Source organism: Triturus cristatus, chromosome 4_1 (genome assembly GCF_964204655.1).
Source record: "Triturus cristatus chromosome 4_1, aTriCri1.1, whole genome shotgun sequence".
In the NCBI taxonomy this organism is placed as follows: domain Eukaryota; kingdom Metazoa; phylum Chordata; class Amphibia; order Caudata; family Salamandridae; genus Triturus; species Triturus cristatus.
The window spans coordinates 924,743,489-924,761,147 of NC_140585.1; the positions used below are offsets into that span (position 1 = coordinate 924,743,489).

The 17,659-nt window shown below is 41.8% G+C and overlaps 1 protein-coding gene across 1 annotated transcript in view; it reads left to right on the top strand.

Moving 5' to 3' along the window:
• The first annotated feature begins 331 nt into the window (after positions 1–331).
• Positions 332–17,659, top strand: part of LOC146855831 (acrosin-like) — a 104,930-nt gene continuing 87,602 nt past the window's right edge. Inside the window, exons 1-2 of the mRNA XM_085651178.1 lie at positions 332–404; positions 1,414–1,609. Coding sequence (XP_085507304.1) covers positions 332–404; positions 1,414–1,609 — 269 coding nt within the window. The remainder of the gene's footprint in view (positions 405–1,413; positions 1,610–17,659) is intronic.

Here is a 17,659-nt window from a genome sequence, read left to right on the forward strand (position 1 = left end):
GCTGCTGACTTGGCTCTGACCTGACTCTCACTTCGAATATACTGGATTGCCTACCCCTATCTTTGACCGTGCTGTTTGCGTATAAGGGACATATTTTAGGTTAGGTTAGGTATCACCCAGTTCTGACCACTGTAAGCTTAGCACTGCTTCTGTATCTCAGGTCTATGCACTCACTGTTCTATTTTAGAGTTTCTGCCATTGTGCTCTAAATGACTCCATGATGCCACTATTCCAAGACACATCACAATGCCTGCTCATTGGTTGAGCCACCCACCGGGATGCTGTCCCGAGTGAGGCCTACAAGATACTCTTCGTGTGCCCTGGATCTGAGATGCGTCGTGCCTTCCTCCTTTCTTCTCTCTCCCTGCTATGGATCCTCGGCTGCTCAAGCACCAACAAGCAATGTGTGTATCAATTACTTTTTTCATTCCTCATTTCTGAGTGTCTTGTATTTATCCCCTTTCCACCATCGGTGCTGCTCTCAGAGGCAGCAAGACTGGCATATCTAAGAAGAGGTGTGGTTAGAACCCAAGGATTATGGTAACAAATTCTGATTGGTTGTGTTAAAAGATGAACTGCCCGTCTGAAATTTAACTGAGTTTCTATCAGATTAAGGCATATGAGTATGTGATTGGGGTGGGGCACATTCAAACAGATGTCAGGCATGCCTGGCTTGTTACTTTCACTGCTGCAGTCCTAGCCTTTCAGAGTAATCTAGTTCTCAGGATCACTACCAATTTCTATTCAGACTAGTCTATATCTCACCCGACTGGCTGAAATGTCTCAAAACAGACTGTTTTTACCTGCCCTTTGATATAGTGATGAAGACACTTTCTCGAAAAAGGAGAAAACAAAACCTAGTGAAATATCACGGATCCTACACTTTTAATTTCCCAGATCCCAACAACTAAGGAGGCTTTGCGACGACTTCTGAAACTATCAAGAATTCCACTAATTGACTTTCCAAAATGACACATATCACGGCAACTACCCCCATCTGTAGCAAATTCGTTTTAAATGTTCAATTAACCCCTTTTAAAAATGATATCCTTATCCCCACAATAAATTGATCAAAGGATAAGAAAGTCTTCCAAAACCTTTCAAGAAAAAATGTAAAGGTAGGAATAGAACTGCACATACAATCAGCAGTGGAAGATTGTAACTTATCTCCATTATAACCCAAAGAGTAAGTATTTTGATGAGTGGTACCTCCTATGCTGCTGCCCAAGAGCTTTTTCTTTAACCCATGCTGGAGTTATAAAATTGTATCTAAAGGCATGCTTTTCTTGTGCACAACAGTATGATAGTTTGAGAGTCAAGTGATGATGAATGCTTGGCTGATGTCTCTGACTGTCACTGTGTCACTGTGCCCCACCTGAAGAGCTCTGATTCTACCTCTTTCAACCTGTGCAGTCTGCGGCACCCGGCCCATGGTAGGAGAGCGAGGATCCCGCATCGTCGGGGGCACTGATGCCAAGCCAGGGACCTGGCCCTGGTTGGTGAGCATTCAGCAGCCCGCTGGAGGATACTTTGGCCACCTGTGTGGGGGGACGATCTTCAGTACCGGGTGGGTGTTGACTGCCTCACACTGCTTCAAAGGAGAGGAAAGGTATGACTGCATCCTTTAAAGCTTTGGTAATCTGTAGAATTATATAACTAATAATGTCACAAATAATTTTATCATATGCTGATCTCATGTTTGAAAATTGTTTCCTAACAGTGCTTGCTATGTAGGTTAGAGAGCTGTAGAAAGAAATCTAGATGTCATTGGTCTGTGGGTGTGACTGCACTTTGCTGGAGGTATCATTCCAAAAAGTCTTCTGTACAATGCAGACATCCCAACCTGTAAGGACACTGCCTTTGTCCAAAGTGGTACTAATAATGCCAGAATGTTTCTAGCTCATAATCCGCGATATCCGGTATAAACAAATGTTGAGATTCTTTAATGATGCACACGTAGTTAGGGAGTTGGACACGGGGATTGGACAGCCTTCAATTTTATTTATTAGTGCCTACATGTCAAGTGTCCCTGAAAATAGTTCTGACCGAATTGATAGATGCAGCTGGCTGCTTCCGGAGATGCGAGCAGGTATGGGGGAGTTGAGATGCAGCTACCTGTCAGTTACAGGAAATGTAGTGAGGAGCCAGTGTCATCCCTGACCTACCTCTGAGCGAAGGAGGCATCCCGCGGGCTAGACACTGGACCAGGTTGCCTGGGAAAAAGGAGGAAACATATTTTTTTTAAATAGGAAATGTATGCTTTGGGTGACTGTCCTCACTGATTCAGTGACGTAGGCTGGCTCTGTCTTGAATTTCACCTACAGCTAGATGGTAAATTCAGCAAAGCTAAAGTGGAAGTCTAGTAGTTGAGTTACAGTAGTTTCTGGAACTAATGAGGCTGTGTAGTCGTCTCAGGGGTCATGAGAGTTATTTTGGGACTTGGGGCTGTCAGGGAGAATGCTCAGTTGCTCATTTTAGAATGGTTCTGGTGAGAAATATGAACATGATTTCATTTAAGACCTGGTAGCACTTGCTTTGGAGAAATAGCTGTGCTACGTATGCAGGTTTTTATGGTCTGACTTGACAGCACATTTGTAACTGGACAATTATGTGAGAATCACCAGGAGAGGGGCTTTGTCTCCTCCCACATGTTATGAGACAGGAGAACATGTATGCTTCTACAACAAAGTGCTTATCCTCCACACGGCTTTGACCATTTTGTTTATTTATCCAGCTGAGTGAACTTGAACTTTCAGGGCCACGTGCATGACATTGTAATGCCATTAAAGTGTCTTGGATAATTAAGGGGGGTCATTGTGATGGCGGTGAACCCGCAACTGACAGGCAATCGGTGGCGGGTTCACTGCCATCGTGAGGCCATTTTCCACCAGCCATATTATGATGGCGGGCGGTACCATTGCGGTCGGAAACACCGACGGCCACGTATCCGTTGTCCCCTCCCTCTTATGCAGGGGCAGTTGGTTTTTGCATTTGGGGTGCCCCCCTACATTTGCCTGCACATGTGGCAGGCACCGCGTGTTGTCTGCCATGTAGTGCAGGGAAAAGCCAAACTTGTCTTTTTTCCATTGTGGCGGGTGCTGCAGCCAGCAGCACCCTCCGCAATGGAAAAAATGCCTTTTGCGGCCGCTGTGGTGACGGCCGCTTTGTAATAGCATATGTGGGACTGCCGCCTTATAGGCAGGGGGTCCCCATCCCTGAGATGATGGCGGGAGGACAGAGGTCCGTCCGCCATTGTTATCAAGCCCTAGGTAATGTATATTTTAACCCTTACAGCAGCACAGATGGGAGGAGGGCAGTCATTACCCTATATGGATTTTTCGGTCTGGCTTGACAATGAAACTGTCACCTGACCTTTTAATCTACACCTATATTATTCTACAGTTTATTACTTCCACACATATCCGTATACATCCCCATGCTACCTACTTGTAATGCTTGACATTAGCATACATTACTTTCAAGCAATCCTATTGGCATTTCCAATGCTTGTTTAATTGTTTTGTTAGAGTTATGAAACAATTAATACCATATTAAAAGCAAGATAGAAATAGTATTTATGTACCTCACATATATTAAAGCTCCAACTGGTATATCATGTTTAGCTGTTGCTATTTAATCAGTGGGGATAATTTCTAAGATAACTCAGTAGAACTATTCACCCTTTGCCATAATACTTTCAAACACTAAAATAAAGGCACCATTGAAATATCAGGCGCATCTTGTACTGCGAAAGTCAGTACAGAGTGTAAAACATTCAGGAAAAGATGAAACTTTGTATGCGTTCACTGTCTCAAAGACGAACAATTTAGACAAATTCTTGTTTGTTACAAATTGCAGCTTTAATACTTTTGTAAAATTACGTGGTGCCACTGCCATTACATATTTGAGCGAAAGTCAGTAGAAATGACACTGATCAGTGAGAGGGGTAACAGTTGAGTATGATCCTTGGGGGCTCCTTATCGAGACAGATGGAGAAAGAATGGCTGAATCTGCAAATACAAAACCAAGGGCAGTGTATGCTGACCACTCATATTTAATTGGCTTGGCTCTAAGATAGCCACAATTAGTGCCGATTTGGTGTCCAACTCTGAGAATTCTATCCACTCCCTTTACAGTTTTCTCCATACTGTAAAATACTTTGTCTATTCTGGAATTTGATAGCAAGACTTAATTTATTTATTGTTATCAAATATTGAAAATATCTAAGGAATGGACAAGTTTGCGTTACTGTGTGAATTCAGGAGCATTGGAATATTTAGGGCAAAACCTGCAACTTGCTAATCATGGGGATTGCAACCACAAAATACTGTTTTACTATTTACAAAAGCCCGTGTAAGAGTTGGAAAAGTGAAACACGTTTTTGACTTGTGAAAGGGCATTTGCAACCCTTTCTGAATCAACAATAGGAAGCAGTTTGAAAAGGGCCATCCCATCTTATTTGCGATTCAGAAAGGGATGCATCAGTGGTTTGTGACTGCAAATGTGATCACAAACCATTTATCAGATACACCTCAAAGGAGATTGTGAGAAAGTGCCCTCTTTCTGCAAGGTTGCCCCCACTTTTTGTTGAATTGCTGATGTGCTTTGACTGAGTGTGCCCTGGGCTCCTGCTAATCAGGTACCCAGGGCCTATGTTCTTTCCCTAAAACTGCATTTAAGCCTAGACCCAATTGGCATATCTGGGTACAGGACAGCCCCTGGTAAATGGTACCACAGGTACCCAGGGCACTGTGAGCAGAGAAGGCTTCTAAGGGCTGCAGCACTTATTGTGCCACCCTTCGAGGTCCTGTACCATTACACTCCCACACTACCCTTGCAGGCTGCATGTTTTGGCGCAGAACAAAGTGAAGAGTCGACATGGCACACATCCCTGTGTGCCATGCCTACAACCCACTGCCCTGGCATAGATCAGTCACCCCTCTAGCTGGGTGCACTATACCAGTGGTGAGGGTACAGGTGCATAAGCCCTGTACACCTACAGTGTCTAAGTCCATTCTTAGACATTGTAAGTGCAGTGCTGCCATTAAGAGTATATGGTGCTGGGAGTTTGTCATTATGAACTCCACAGCACCATAATGGCTGCACTGAAAACTGAGACGTTTGGTATCAAACTTCTCAGCACATTAAACCCACACTGATGCCAGTGTGGAATTGAATGAAACAAGCACACAGAAGGCATCTAAGAGATGCCCCCTGAAAATGAACCCACCACTAGTGTCCAGGCTGAGTGGCTGTTTTTTAGCTGCCACAACCAGACATGTTTCTGGACCCCTGGGTCGAGAGCCTGCTGCTCTCTGGGGCCTGAAACAATGCACATCCTGGGATGAGGTGCCAAGCCTCCTCCCCTAGGATGAGCAGGGTTCACAAAGGGGAAGCTTCAAAGGCTTGCTGCCTTGTGAGCTTCCCCAAGCCATTTGCTGCTTTCAGCAACTGGTTTCCACTGGTTGTGACCCCCACTCCCGGGAGAACCGGCAGTAAAAACAAGTGAGGAAGAGAGGTGTGCCCACCTCTGCCAACTCCACCCCTCAGGTGGGGGAGGCGAGGTGAAGCACAACTCTCAGCCCCTGCCATCTTGCATATGGGGGGCTCAGCCAACCAGGGATAGGCTCATGCCCCCTCCCACTGGAAGGTGGCATAATAGGGGGTACCCACCCCAGGGAAGGGACCCATTGGTCCCTACCTTTGACCTACCTGTAACACCCCTAAATCTAGTATTTAGGGGCACCCCTGAACCTTGCTTCCTCAGACAAGAAGAAACTACGACACAAGAAGAAACTACAAGACAAGAAGAAACTACAAGAGAAGAAGAGAAAGGACCGAACAGCCGTGCAGAAGCTAGCAAGAGGAAGATGCCCACTGACTTTGCCCCAGCCCTACCGGCCTGTCTCCATCTCGAACCTGCTCCTGCAAAATCCTGGTGTGTCCTGCAGCCAGCAACCTCGAAAACCCCAGAGGACCTGCCTGCTTTCAATCTGAAAGACTGTGTCTCCCGTGAACACCGGATTTGTTCATCTGCAACCACTGGTTCTGGCCGAACACCGCGGATCGGGCCCACACTGCACCCGCCGTCCAAGGCCCGAGCTCGAGTAGGTGAACACCACAAGAAGGTCCCCCCGGCGATTCTAACCTGAGATCCGGCGACCCCTGACCTACCTCAAGCCTCCAGCTGACGCCTGCAGCCTAAATCTGGAAGGTTCCCCCAACCGCGACCAGGAGCTGGGAAGAAGATCCGACCCCAAAAGGCATCCCTGCACCCGATGGCCCACGGCCTTGGGTGGCCAAACCGACAGTGCCTAACCAACCCCTAGCTTTCCAACTTACCTCTCGAAGTAGTGGTCGCACCCAGAAGACCTTCGTCCCAAAGCCTGCAGTGCCTTTGCAAACCGCAGGTTCCCCATTGCAAACAACAGGGTGCCCACCGTCAAAACAGCACTCTGCACCCGGCTGCCCTAGTGCCGCTCAGGGTGTCCCTTTGGTGCTACATTGTTTCCCCAATTGCCCTGAGCTTTGCTCCCACATCCAGGTGGCCTGATTGTCAGCATCCACCAACCGGAGTCCCCCTATCCCCCTTTGGATAACATTGGGCCTCTGCACTCTGCACCCAGCTGCCCTAGTGCCGCTGAGGGTGTAACAAGAGTGCATCCCTGACCCTGGTGGACCTCTGAGTCTACCCCCAAAACCTCAACTCCCACTACCAAATACTTACCTCAAAACCGGTAACACAATTTTTCTCTATAGGATAACATTGACTGTTTTTCTTGGAAAAGTGTCTAAGTGTGGAGTTTGAAAACCTAAAGAAATTCTTTAAAATTGTACTATTTAACCAAATTGATTTTACTTACCTGTTCATAGGAAATGTCCCAGAGTAGTATCCAGGTATACTACTCTGAGTAAGAAAAGTAATCTAAAAAGTAAGCTACCTGGTATTTTACTGAAAAGCCCATTCAAGACTATGTACTGTATTTACAAAGTATTGCATTTCTCTGCAGCCATACTGTAAGTCAAAACAAAGTGCATATACAATTACAATTCGAACTGTTTACAAACTGCATCACTACTGTAAAGTATTTATTGCTTACCTGTGCAAGGCTTGCTTGGTTTTAAAAAATAAAATAACTAAAATAATATTTTTATACAAAAACAATTGGTCTGAAGTTCAGTCTTTGACTGTGTGAATTGATTTGCTGACTGAGTGTGTAGAACAACTGCTTAACACTATACTCTGATACTGCCTTACTGCTCGACCACACTACCACAAATAGAGAGTGAGGTGCTATCTAACTTTACCTCTGCCTACCTTTGGCTTTCCACTGGACTCAGAGCACATTATACCTCACTTTGGTATGGTATTTACAGAGTCAGATTCCTACAGAGATGGTATCTAATCTGCAAAACCAAAACTGTTCCCTGGGACTACTTCCCATTTAACAAATGGGTTGGTGGCCTCAAAGATACACTGATGTCTTTCCCAAAGGAAACATTTTTTTAAAGTGGCAATAGTCCCATATGAACTTGGGCTGCCTGAAACAACTTTCGTTTAAGAATGCAAATGCAGAGGCAGAGGTGTGACTGTCCCCTGCAGGCCACTGTCACTATATGTGCAGCCAATAATAAGGGGTGGCAAATTTTAAAATGTCTTATTAATATTCCTTAGGCAGCTCGTTTTCAACCTCCTGCAAAGAACAATTTCAGATTATGATTATCCATAAATAGACTGCATTCTGACTTGCAAATCAGTCAATGTGCAAATTGTACATCCCTGGTTTATGAATGAGAAGTGTGCATCAGGCAATTAGATTACAACTGAAATTCAAAATGGAAGGACAAAATTATAAATGGAAGGATGAATAACAAACTTAGAATGTAGAGAGAGGATTAGATATTATTTGAGAATGTTAATTGCAACAGAAATACAAAATGGAAGACTAGAATTATTTTTAGAGGACGAATAACACACTTCAAATATGGAGACAGGATCACATATTATTTGAGAACATTGTGAAAAAATATAGGGCCTGATGTACAAAACAATTCTTTGAAGTCGTAAATCCTGTGATTCTTTTATGTTTGAGAAGTCTGCCGTTCCCAAATATGGAGGCTTTGCAACCACAAACGAGTGTGTCACAATGTACTAAATCCACTTAGCTATTAGATAATATCTTTCTGATTTTCAAAGTGCTCTTGGTGACTCACTATGAATTGCAAAGAAAAGGGGATGTGAATCCGGTTTCTCCATTCTCTCTGCAGTTTGCAAATATCTGTATAAAGGGTTTGCATTAGAATTGTGGTTGGAAACCATAAAACAGACAGTGGCTCTCAACGTGGGATGATATCTGATTGGCAAAGTGTAACGAAGTGAATAGTGGTTGTTGGCCTCGGGGATATAATGGGGGTGCCACTGCTTGCTGCACCCAAATAATTCCTTAAAAGCCAACATTTATATTTTTAAAAGCAGCCCTGTCTATTTAAGGGAGGAGCTGCTCTTTCAAAAATGTTGGCATGCAGGGAATGCAAAAGCAGGGATGTTGTTCTACTGTCACTCACAGGTTGCAGCCTTGCATTGGCAACCATTTGCAGGATGGTATAAAATGCCTGCTTCCTCATACACATTAAAAAAGAATGAGTGTTTGCGACCTCATGTGAAATGGCATTTTGTGATCCACTTATTTAGGTACAAAGTTACATTGCAAAGTGAAGCCCAGGAAGAAAAGCATTTGATGAGCAAAATACACTAACTTGTTTAAGACCTGGGATTTCTAAACCAGCTTTAAGAACTATAACAAAGGGCCTGAGTTATATGTTGGTGAAGAGGGAACTCTATTGCAACGGCGACTGAGTTCCCTCTCCACCAACATTAAAAGTGGGTGTGACCACGTCAGAGACTTTGCCATTTCTTCTGTGATGAAACCCCTCCGATGGTCCTATGGAGTAATGGTTGTTAGAGGTATGGCTGTATGTCCACCCTCCTAATATAGATGGGTGAACATACAGCCAATTTTCAATGACATTGAACCGCTAGGAAAAACCTGGCGGCAAGTGGTATGGAAAAGTCCTCAATGACACCCTTTCTATGGAAGAAAACTCCCATAGTGAGAGGTGTATTTTTCTTTATTTTCAAAAAGTACATCCAGCTTTGGGATTTTATTTCTGAAAATTACAGTTTTTTTCATATGTTTGCCATACAGCTCCATCATTTTGCATTGACCATGGTTCTGGTTAATGTTAGGGCCAGTAGACATTTCTATATTTGGCGGGTGGCACCTCCGTAAGGGAGAAGGAGTTATTTACCCCGTCGCCATGGTGCAGGTTGGGCCACCCACCAAATTATGAATCAGGCCCAAATTGCTTGATACCCTTCCAAAATCTCACATAGTTCTGGCAAATATTTCGTGACGAATATATATTTTTCTTCATGTTAGAGAGAAAGGAATGGTATACCTGCTATTATTTTCTTTCACAGGGATACCCATCAGGTAGACAGACAACCCGAATACCCACATTAATAAGCCTTCATTTCTTTCAGTTTTTTCATGATTTGATATGAAATTATCTTCTCTTGTCAATTGTGTTTATGTGTGGGTGTTTTACACAACCTGCACTATCTTCTGCTAGGTTCAGTGTGGGCATAGTATTTTCTTGCTACACTGCAGCAGCACTGCAGCAGTTTACTGTCATTTTAATGAAGTAAATATTTTCCTTTGTAGTTATAACTAACATTCTTCACAGTGGGCAACCACCCTAGTTCTGGGTATTGAGACTTCTTATATTACTCTAGGGTAGAGCTGTGTGGAGAGCAAACAACACACAAAAAATATATTTGCTCAAAAATTGTGAAGCAGTACTTCTCCTCTGGTCACAGGGAAACAGTGCAACAAAATAACACAGTTCAACACAATTTTAAGTCTCCGGGGTCCCCAATAGTAATATAGTTGAATGTTATACTATGTTTTTATTTGATATACCATAGAAAGTACATTTGTATCCCTTTATATTCATTATGCTAGTGTGCTTTACCATTAAATATCTACCATGCTCTGGTAGGAGGTATGAGGATTCCTCCTAAAATGTAGATGAGAGCAAGTTAGAGTGAGAAGCTGATGAGGAAAGTGGCCAGCTAATGTGCCCTTTTAGACACAGACTTTTTTTCCAGTACTGTGATGAGAATTTGCTACAGATCTGATGATGAGGTGTCCGAACAGCTGAGGATCTAAACCAGTAAGTTGGGTACAAAACAGATAACCCTGCTAAACTGTGACTGTTAGACATACTCTTTTCTGTGAAGGATATTTTTGTGAACCTTATATTTTTATGGTTTACATTTCTTTATTAATTTTATAACATGAAAATAACATAAAATACATCTCAAATCCCCTACTGCGTAGGGGAGATTATGTCATTCAATGTGAAACCCCCGCAACTCCCCCAAACCCCCCAATGGTCACCCTTTGCCCCTGCCCCTCTCCCTTCCCTCTTGCCCTCCTCTCCCTTCCCTCCCTGCGCACCAACTTATCATTGGGCTCTCGCTCTCTCAGGGTGCCTCTGTAGGGCGATCAGTGAGTTGTAGGAGACGTGGATACTTGGGACATATGAGCTCTCGAAATTCAGAAAAAAGCAGAGATAGAAATGTTTTCCAAAGATCAGAAAAGGAGGTTGAAATGATGTAGGAGGCTGTAGTAGATTTGAAGAGCAGGGTGGTTTTATTGAATCAAGTTACAGATTAACAACGCTCCAGCCTCAGCTGTGTAGCTGCCATCACAATAGCATCCAGGCTCAGAGTAACTGTCTAACTTTGAGCACTAACATTCTATAACCCGGGACAACCAAGCAACAATCCCAACATTCTGATAACCTAGAGAGCTATCACTGATTCATACTGTGCATCAGTGATAGCTATAAGATACAACACACCTTCCCTCTTTCCCAAAAACAACATAAGGAAAATGTGAGTACAAAGAGTTATACATATTCCTTTAAATACAAGGGTCTCTTGGAAATTCTGAACAGCTTTCTCACATCAGAATTGTGGACCAGAGAGCCTTTTTCATCAGGAATATTTACATCAAGTTTAGTATCAACAAAATCTTTCTTAGCAATTTTTACAACACGATTCAAATTCCAGATGCAGTGATCCTCTGTTTTGATGGAATTTCCAAAAAGTCTCACAACTCTCAAAGGGGATGAAAATTTAGATCCAGAGGTACAGAGACTACTACGAGGATTCTTTATTTTGACTAAATCACCAACTTGAACATAAGTTTTGTTTGTAGCTTTCCGTGTGTCAAACAACATTTTCCTCTTAACAGCTAGTTTATGCTCTTTCACCTCTTTTAACTCTTCCTTTTGACTCAGAGACAAATCATTGTCAGTTAAATCATTAACCCAGGAAGGACACACCAAGGTATTAGCTTTCCTCCTCCTGAATAGTTCAAAAGGAGAAAAACCTGTTATGGAATGTCGAGTTATCCTGTAATTCTTTACTTTGTTAAGAATCTCACGTTTCCAACATAGATTATTAGAAACAGCACGCAGGCTAGTCTCTTTCAACACCTTGTTAAATCTTTCTACCATACCGTTGGTCTCAGGAGGATATAGAGAGGATTTTTTATGTCTAATTCCTCTCACTTTTAAGAATGCTTCCATCTCGCGAGACACCAACTGTACTCCATTGTCAGATAGTAAGGATTTTGGAAATCCTTCCCTCTCAAAAACAGATTCCAAAAACGTGATAACATCCCGAGACTCAACAGTATTCATAATAGCAACTTCTGGCCACCTGGAAAACATGTCTTAGAGAACTAAAACATATTTATCAACACTTCCAAGACGAATGGGTCTCAAAATATCAAAAGAGACTTCATTCCAAGGTTCTTTTGGAATATCTCTTATTACCATGGGTTGCATTCTGCATTTGTAAGTCTTATCAGCATTGCAACACTCACCACACTCACGCACAACACGCTCCACCTGAATGTCCATTCCCGGCCACCAATACATCATCCTTAACCTCTCTTTGGTTTTTGAGATCCCTGGATGACTTTCATGAGCCAGAGAAATCAAACCCTCCCTCAAAGACAGAGGAGGAATAAATCTAGAGCCTCTGAATATAAGACCAGCTTGATAAGATAGTTAAATCTTTCTACCATACCGTTGGTCTCAGGAGGATATAGAGAGGATTTTTTATGTCTAATTCCTCTCACTTTTAAGAATGCTTCCATCTCGCGAGACACCAACTGTACTCCATTGTCAGATAGTAAGGATTTTGGAAATCCTTCCCTCTCAAAAACAGATTCCAAAAACGTGATAACATCCCGAGACTCAACAGTATTCATAATAGCAACTTCTGGCCACCTGGAAAACATGTCTTAGAGAACTAAAACATATTTATCAACACTTCCAAGACGAATGGGTCCCAAAATATCAAAAGAGACTTCATTCCAAGGTTCTTTTGGAATATCTCTTATTACCATGGGTTGCATTCTGCATTTGTAAGTCTTATCAGCATTGCAACACTCACCACACTCACGCACAACACGCTCCACCTGAATGTCCATTCCCGGCCACCAATACATCACCCTTAACCTCTCTTTGGTTTTTGAGATCCCTGGATGACTTTCATGAGCCAGAGAAATCAAACCCTCCCTCAAAGACAGAGGAGGAATAAATCTAGAGCCTCTGAATATAAGACCAGCTTGATAAGATAGTTCATCTTTAACTTTCCAAACAGCTTGTAATTCTTCATCATTCTTATCTAAAAAAGACCAAGACTTTGTTATTATTTCAAGAACAGCCGGAAGTACAGTATCTTTGTTAACCTCTGTCTACCATCCATCTTCTTTAAGAATACCTTCTCTAATCTCACACACATCTAAATTTTCATCTTCATCTAAACTGTTCTCACAAGAGTCTGCTGAGTTAACTAGTCGTAAACAGCAATCTGCAACCCAATTTCTTGAACCAGGAATATACTCCACATTGAAATGGAATTCTTGTAAGCCTATGGCCCAGCGTCTGATCCTGGCAGGGACAGCATCCAACCCTTTATTTTCAAAAATGTCTTTGAGGGGTTTGTGATATGTCTTTACCAAAAATTCACTACCCCATATGAATTTTTTTAAGCTTTTGTATAGACCATGAAACAGCCAAAGCTTCCTTTTCTATAACCAAATAGTTCAGTTCTGCACCTCTCAGAGCTCTTGATATAAATAATATTGTTCTTTCTATGCCATTATGTCTTTGTAGAACACTGCACCAAGTCCTTTTGAGCTTGCATCAGACATAATAATGGACTCATGTCCCGGTTCAAAACTTTGAAGACTGGAAGAATTCCTTAACAAATCCTTTACCTTGCAAAACTCCAATTCACATTCATCACTCCAAGCAAAGGAAACACCCTTTTTGAGAAGAGACCTTAAATTTTTTGTTTTTTCAGAAAAATTAGGAATGAATTTTTTATAATATTCCGTCATTCCTAGGAACTTAACAACTTATTCTTTTGATGACGACTAACTAAGTTGTTCATAGTTTCAACAAGATATTTTTTGGGTTCAATTCCATTCTGAGTTATCTTGACCTAAATAGTCAATTTCCATCAGATTAAACTTACACTTGCTGGCTTTTAATGTAATACAATTTTCTTTGAATCTTTGCAAGACCTCACGCACCCTTTTTTTATGTACATTAACTTCTTCTCCAAAAATGAGGACATCATCTTTATCAATTTTAATGCCCAATAAGCCATCCAATATTTTCTCCATAACACACTGAAAGACAGCTGCAGCTGATATCAGTTCAAATGGCATGCGTACATACTTAAAGGTGCCAAACGGAGTGATGAATGCTGTCAATTCTTGAGATTCATGATGAAGCCTAACTTGGTGATATGCTGAGGTGAGATCCACTGTCGTAAAATACTTAGCCCCTTATAACATGGTCAACATTTCATTAATATTCGGAAGAGGATAATGATCCACCACAACATTTTTGTTTAACTCACGCAAGTCTCCACAAAGACGGACCTCACCATTGGGTTTGGTCACCATAACAACTGGAGCAAACCATTGGGTAGCCTCAACCTCTTCTATGATGCCATTTTCTTTTAACTTATCTAACTCAACCTTAATTTTTTCTTTAACAATTAAAGGTACATTTCTAACCTTGCTTATAACAGGTTTAGCATCATCTCTGATTTTGATCTTGTGAATATACTTCTTTATACAACCCAGCCGTTTATCAAAAACTTCAGGAAACTCTTCCTCAAATTTCGGCTTATTTGAATCAACACTATTGACTTCAAAGTTTTCTTTTAATCTTACTGAAGGATTAGCATTTGGATCTAAGTAAACACCTAATTATTTTTGATGTATCTAACTAATGAGTAAATCACCCCTTACAGACACATAGATTTTCCCTGCAGTGTATCTATTTTTAAAATGAATTGATCCATTGAAATATCCAACTAATTTGATGGGTTGTCCACCATACCCATTGGGAGAAATATCAGGTCTTAACAACTTAATCTTATGTGCTAAGTATTTTTTAAAGAAAGTATTTGGGATTAAAGTTATCTTCGCCCCAGAGTCAAATAACATGGAAACAGAAGAGCCATCTATTTCAACAGATTCCCATGGACCACTCGTACCATCCTGAATTTGCATAATGATTTCATCAACAGATGAATCATCAACAAAATCACAAGTGACTTCTTGAACTCTTTTCTTAAGATGAGATACATTTGAACTACGACAAGAGTTAGTAAGATGACCTTTCCTCCCACATTTCTTACAAGTGGATTTCCACCCAACACAATCTTTAGAATTAGCATAATGTCCAACTTCACCACACCTAAAACATTTTCCTGTGTTGGAAGTAGAAGGCATACTATTGTCTTTCCATTGAGAGCATTGAAAATTACTAGAATCTTTCTGTACAGATTTAAAGATGTAAGTATTGACATTCTTTTTGTTAACAGAAACACTATGAGTTGTTTCTTCCTTTAAACTGGTGTCACTGTTTTAAATTTCTTCAACACAAGCTTTGCTGTGTTCAAAATTCTTAGCAATAGTGACTACTTCAGAAAGAGAGGGATCATCTTTTTGCAGAAGCTTTCCCTGGCTTTCTCTATTGAACATCCTAACATAAATTGATCACGAAGTCTTTCCTCAGTAGATGAATCAAATGAACAAGTGGATGCCAGTTTCCTTAAAACAGAGACATATTGTTCAACAGACTCACCAGGTTTCTGTAAACGTTTCCCAAATTGATATCTTTCTAAAACTCTTGAAATTTTTGGTAAATAATGTAAGTCTAATTTTTTTATGCGAATTTTGTACTCATTTAAATTATTACTGAAATCATCAGGTAAGTTCGGAAGATGTTCGAAGACTTCTTGGCCTTCTGAACCAAGACAATGAAGTAACAAAGCCGTCTTGCGTTCAGCCCTCAAAGATGTTCCACATACCCTTGAATAATTGAAGAAGACATTTTTACACTTTTTCCAAGGGATTTGTGGCTCTCCTGGATTCATGAGAAAAAAAGGTGGAGCTGGAACGTTTTGCATAATGTCAAATTTAGGTTACTTACTATAAAATAATTGTGAATAATAAAAAAAAATGATATTTTGTGTAACCAGAAAAGCTCCACACAGAAGCTGTGGGCTCTTTGAACCAGAATAGTATCAGAAAGGATAAAAGTCATGCAACATTTTTCAATAAGAAAACACAAGCTGTGCGAGTCAGCGAAAGTAATAAATGCTGAGCGTGTCAACAAGAATGTAGCAAACAAGCTGTGTGTGTCAGCGACGCAGAATAAAGCTGCACACCAGAACATTAATGACTGCACACTACAATGAAATTGTAGTAAACAAGCTGTGTGTGTCAGCGACGTGAAGTAGAGCTGCACACCAAAACATTGAAGACTGCGCGTAGTAAGATTCAACTGAAGTAATGAATTGAAAGGCTGTAAATGAACAGGCTGTGCGCATCAGCGAAGATGAGCGGTTGCTAAGGAACAGAGCAACGGCAATATCCAGCAGAGAGCTAGCCGAGAAAGCCATCCACGTCAGCGTTGTGGGACGGTTGCTAGGAGACCGAGCAACACTGATACGTAGCGCAGGACTGGCCGTCCGCCCGATGTGTCACGTCAGAATGGGCGTGCAGAGAACGGCAAAGTTTCAATGAAATGTGGCATTAGCTAGATGAAGACGTGTGCTTCTTGCTTATAGGCTCGCTCTCGCTCATAGGCTCGCACAAGGAGAGCACGAGTGTCGTCACGCGCTCACAGGCTCACGAGCGTTAACGTGAAATGCACGCGCAGAGCCCTCGCGCTGAGAAAAGAGATCGTCGCCAATGAAATGATGTAGGAGGCTGTAGTGGATTTGAAGAGCAGGATGGTTTTATTGAATCAAGTTACAGATTAACAACACTGCAGCCTCAGCTGTGTAGCTGCCATCATGATAGCATCCAGGCTCAGAGTAACTGTCTAACTTTAAGCACTAACATTCTATAACCCGGTACAACCAAGCAACAGTCCCAACATTCTGATAACCTAGAGAGCTATCACTGATTCATACTGTACATCAGTGATAGCTATAAGATACTACGGAGGTCTTCTGTTGTGTTAAGGAAAGAGAAATATGCTCCATGCCTAGGATATGCCATATACGATGAAGCCACCCTAGGTGTATGGGGTGGCGGGCAGACCCCCAGAGCGTCAGGATGTTTTGGAGGGCTGCTCCTAGTGCCAGACCTATTTTGCCTCCTCTGCGAGATTTAAGAGGGAACATAACAGCATTGGGTAAACCTAGCAGAGTATAAGCTGGAAATCGAGGGAGCTGTATCAGTGTCTCATTCGTTATCCGTACTACAGCGAAGCTACCAATGATTAGCCAACCCAGAACAAGCGACTTAGGTTACTCTCAGGAATGGTGGGAATCAAGAACACCTTTTCATTTTTATTCTCATATCAGTCCACAATGTGAGTAATCAGAGACACGGAAAAGTTTGAAATGTTTATTATTAACTACGTGCTCTAAGATGCAGTATTTTGGCTAACATAAGCAAACAAATGATTAGAAATAAAACCATCAGCATTGCTACAATTCCATAAAACACAAAGGGAGAAATCATATTATAATGATAGTAGAAACTGGTCCTATGGCACCTTGTGTGCCACCCTCCCCTGGCTATAAGCTAGTTTTATAATAATAATAGGTCTCTAGGTTTGAATGGGGAACTCCATACCTCCATGATCAGCTTAGGTGAATCACATCACAGGATCAGCACTGCTCTCTGTCTCTGGAGAGGTTTTCTCCAAAGTGCCAGCATCATTCATGCAATGCAATATTAAAGGCACCCGAGTTTCAGATATTTGCAGCTGTGTGCTTGTTGTGTCTAGAGCGTGGGACGATCAACCTGAATTCAACAGCATACATTGTTATTTGACCTTGACGGCTGCTGCGCACAGTGTTCAGACTAAGGTCGCGGTGTAAGTCTAGGGATGTGAAAAACCGACCGTTCTCATGTGAAGAAAAAGCAAGCAAGCAGTTTTACTTATAATAACAGCTACCTGTGGTGTCGTGTGCAAAAGCAGCAAAGTGACAAGATGGCGTTTAACTTCTAAAATGCTTATGCTAACATAGCAA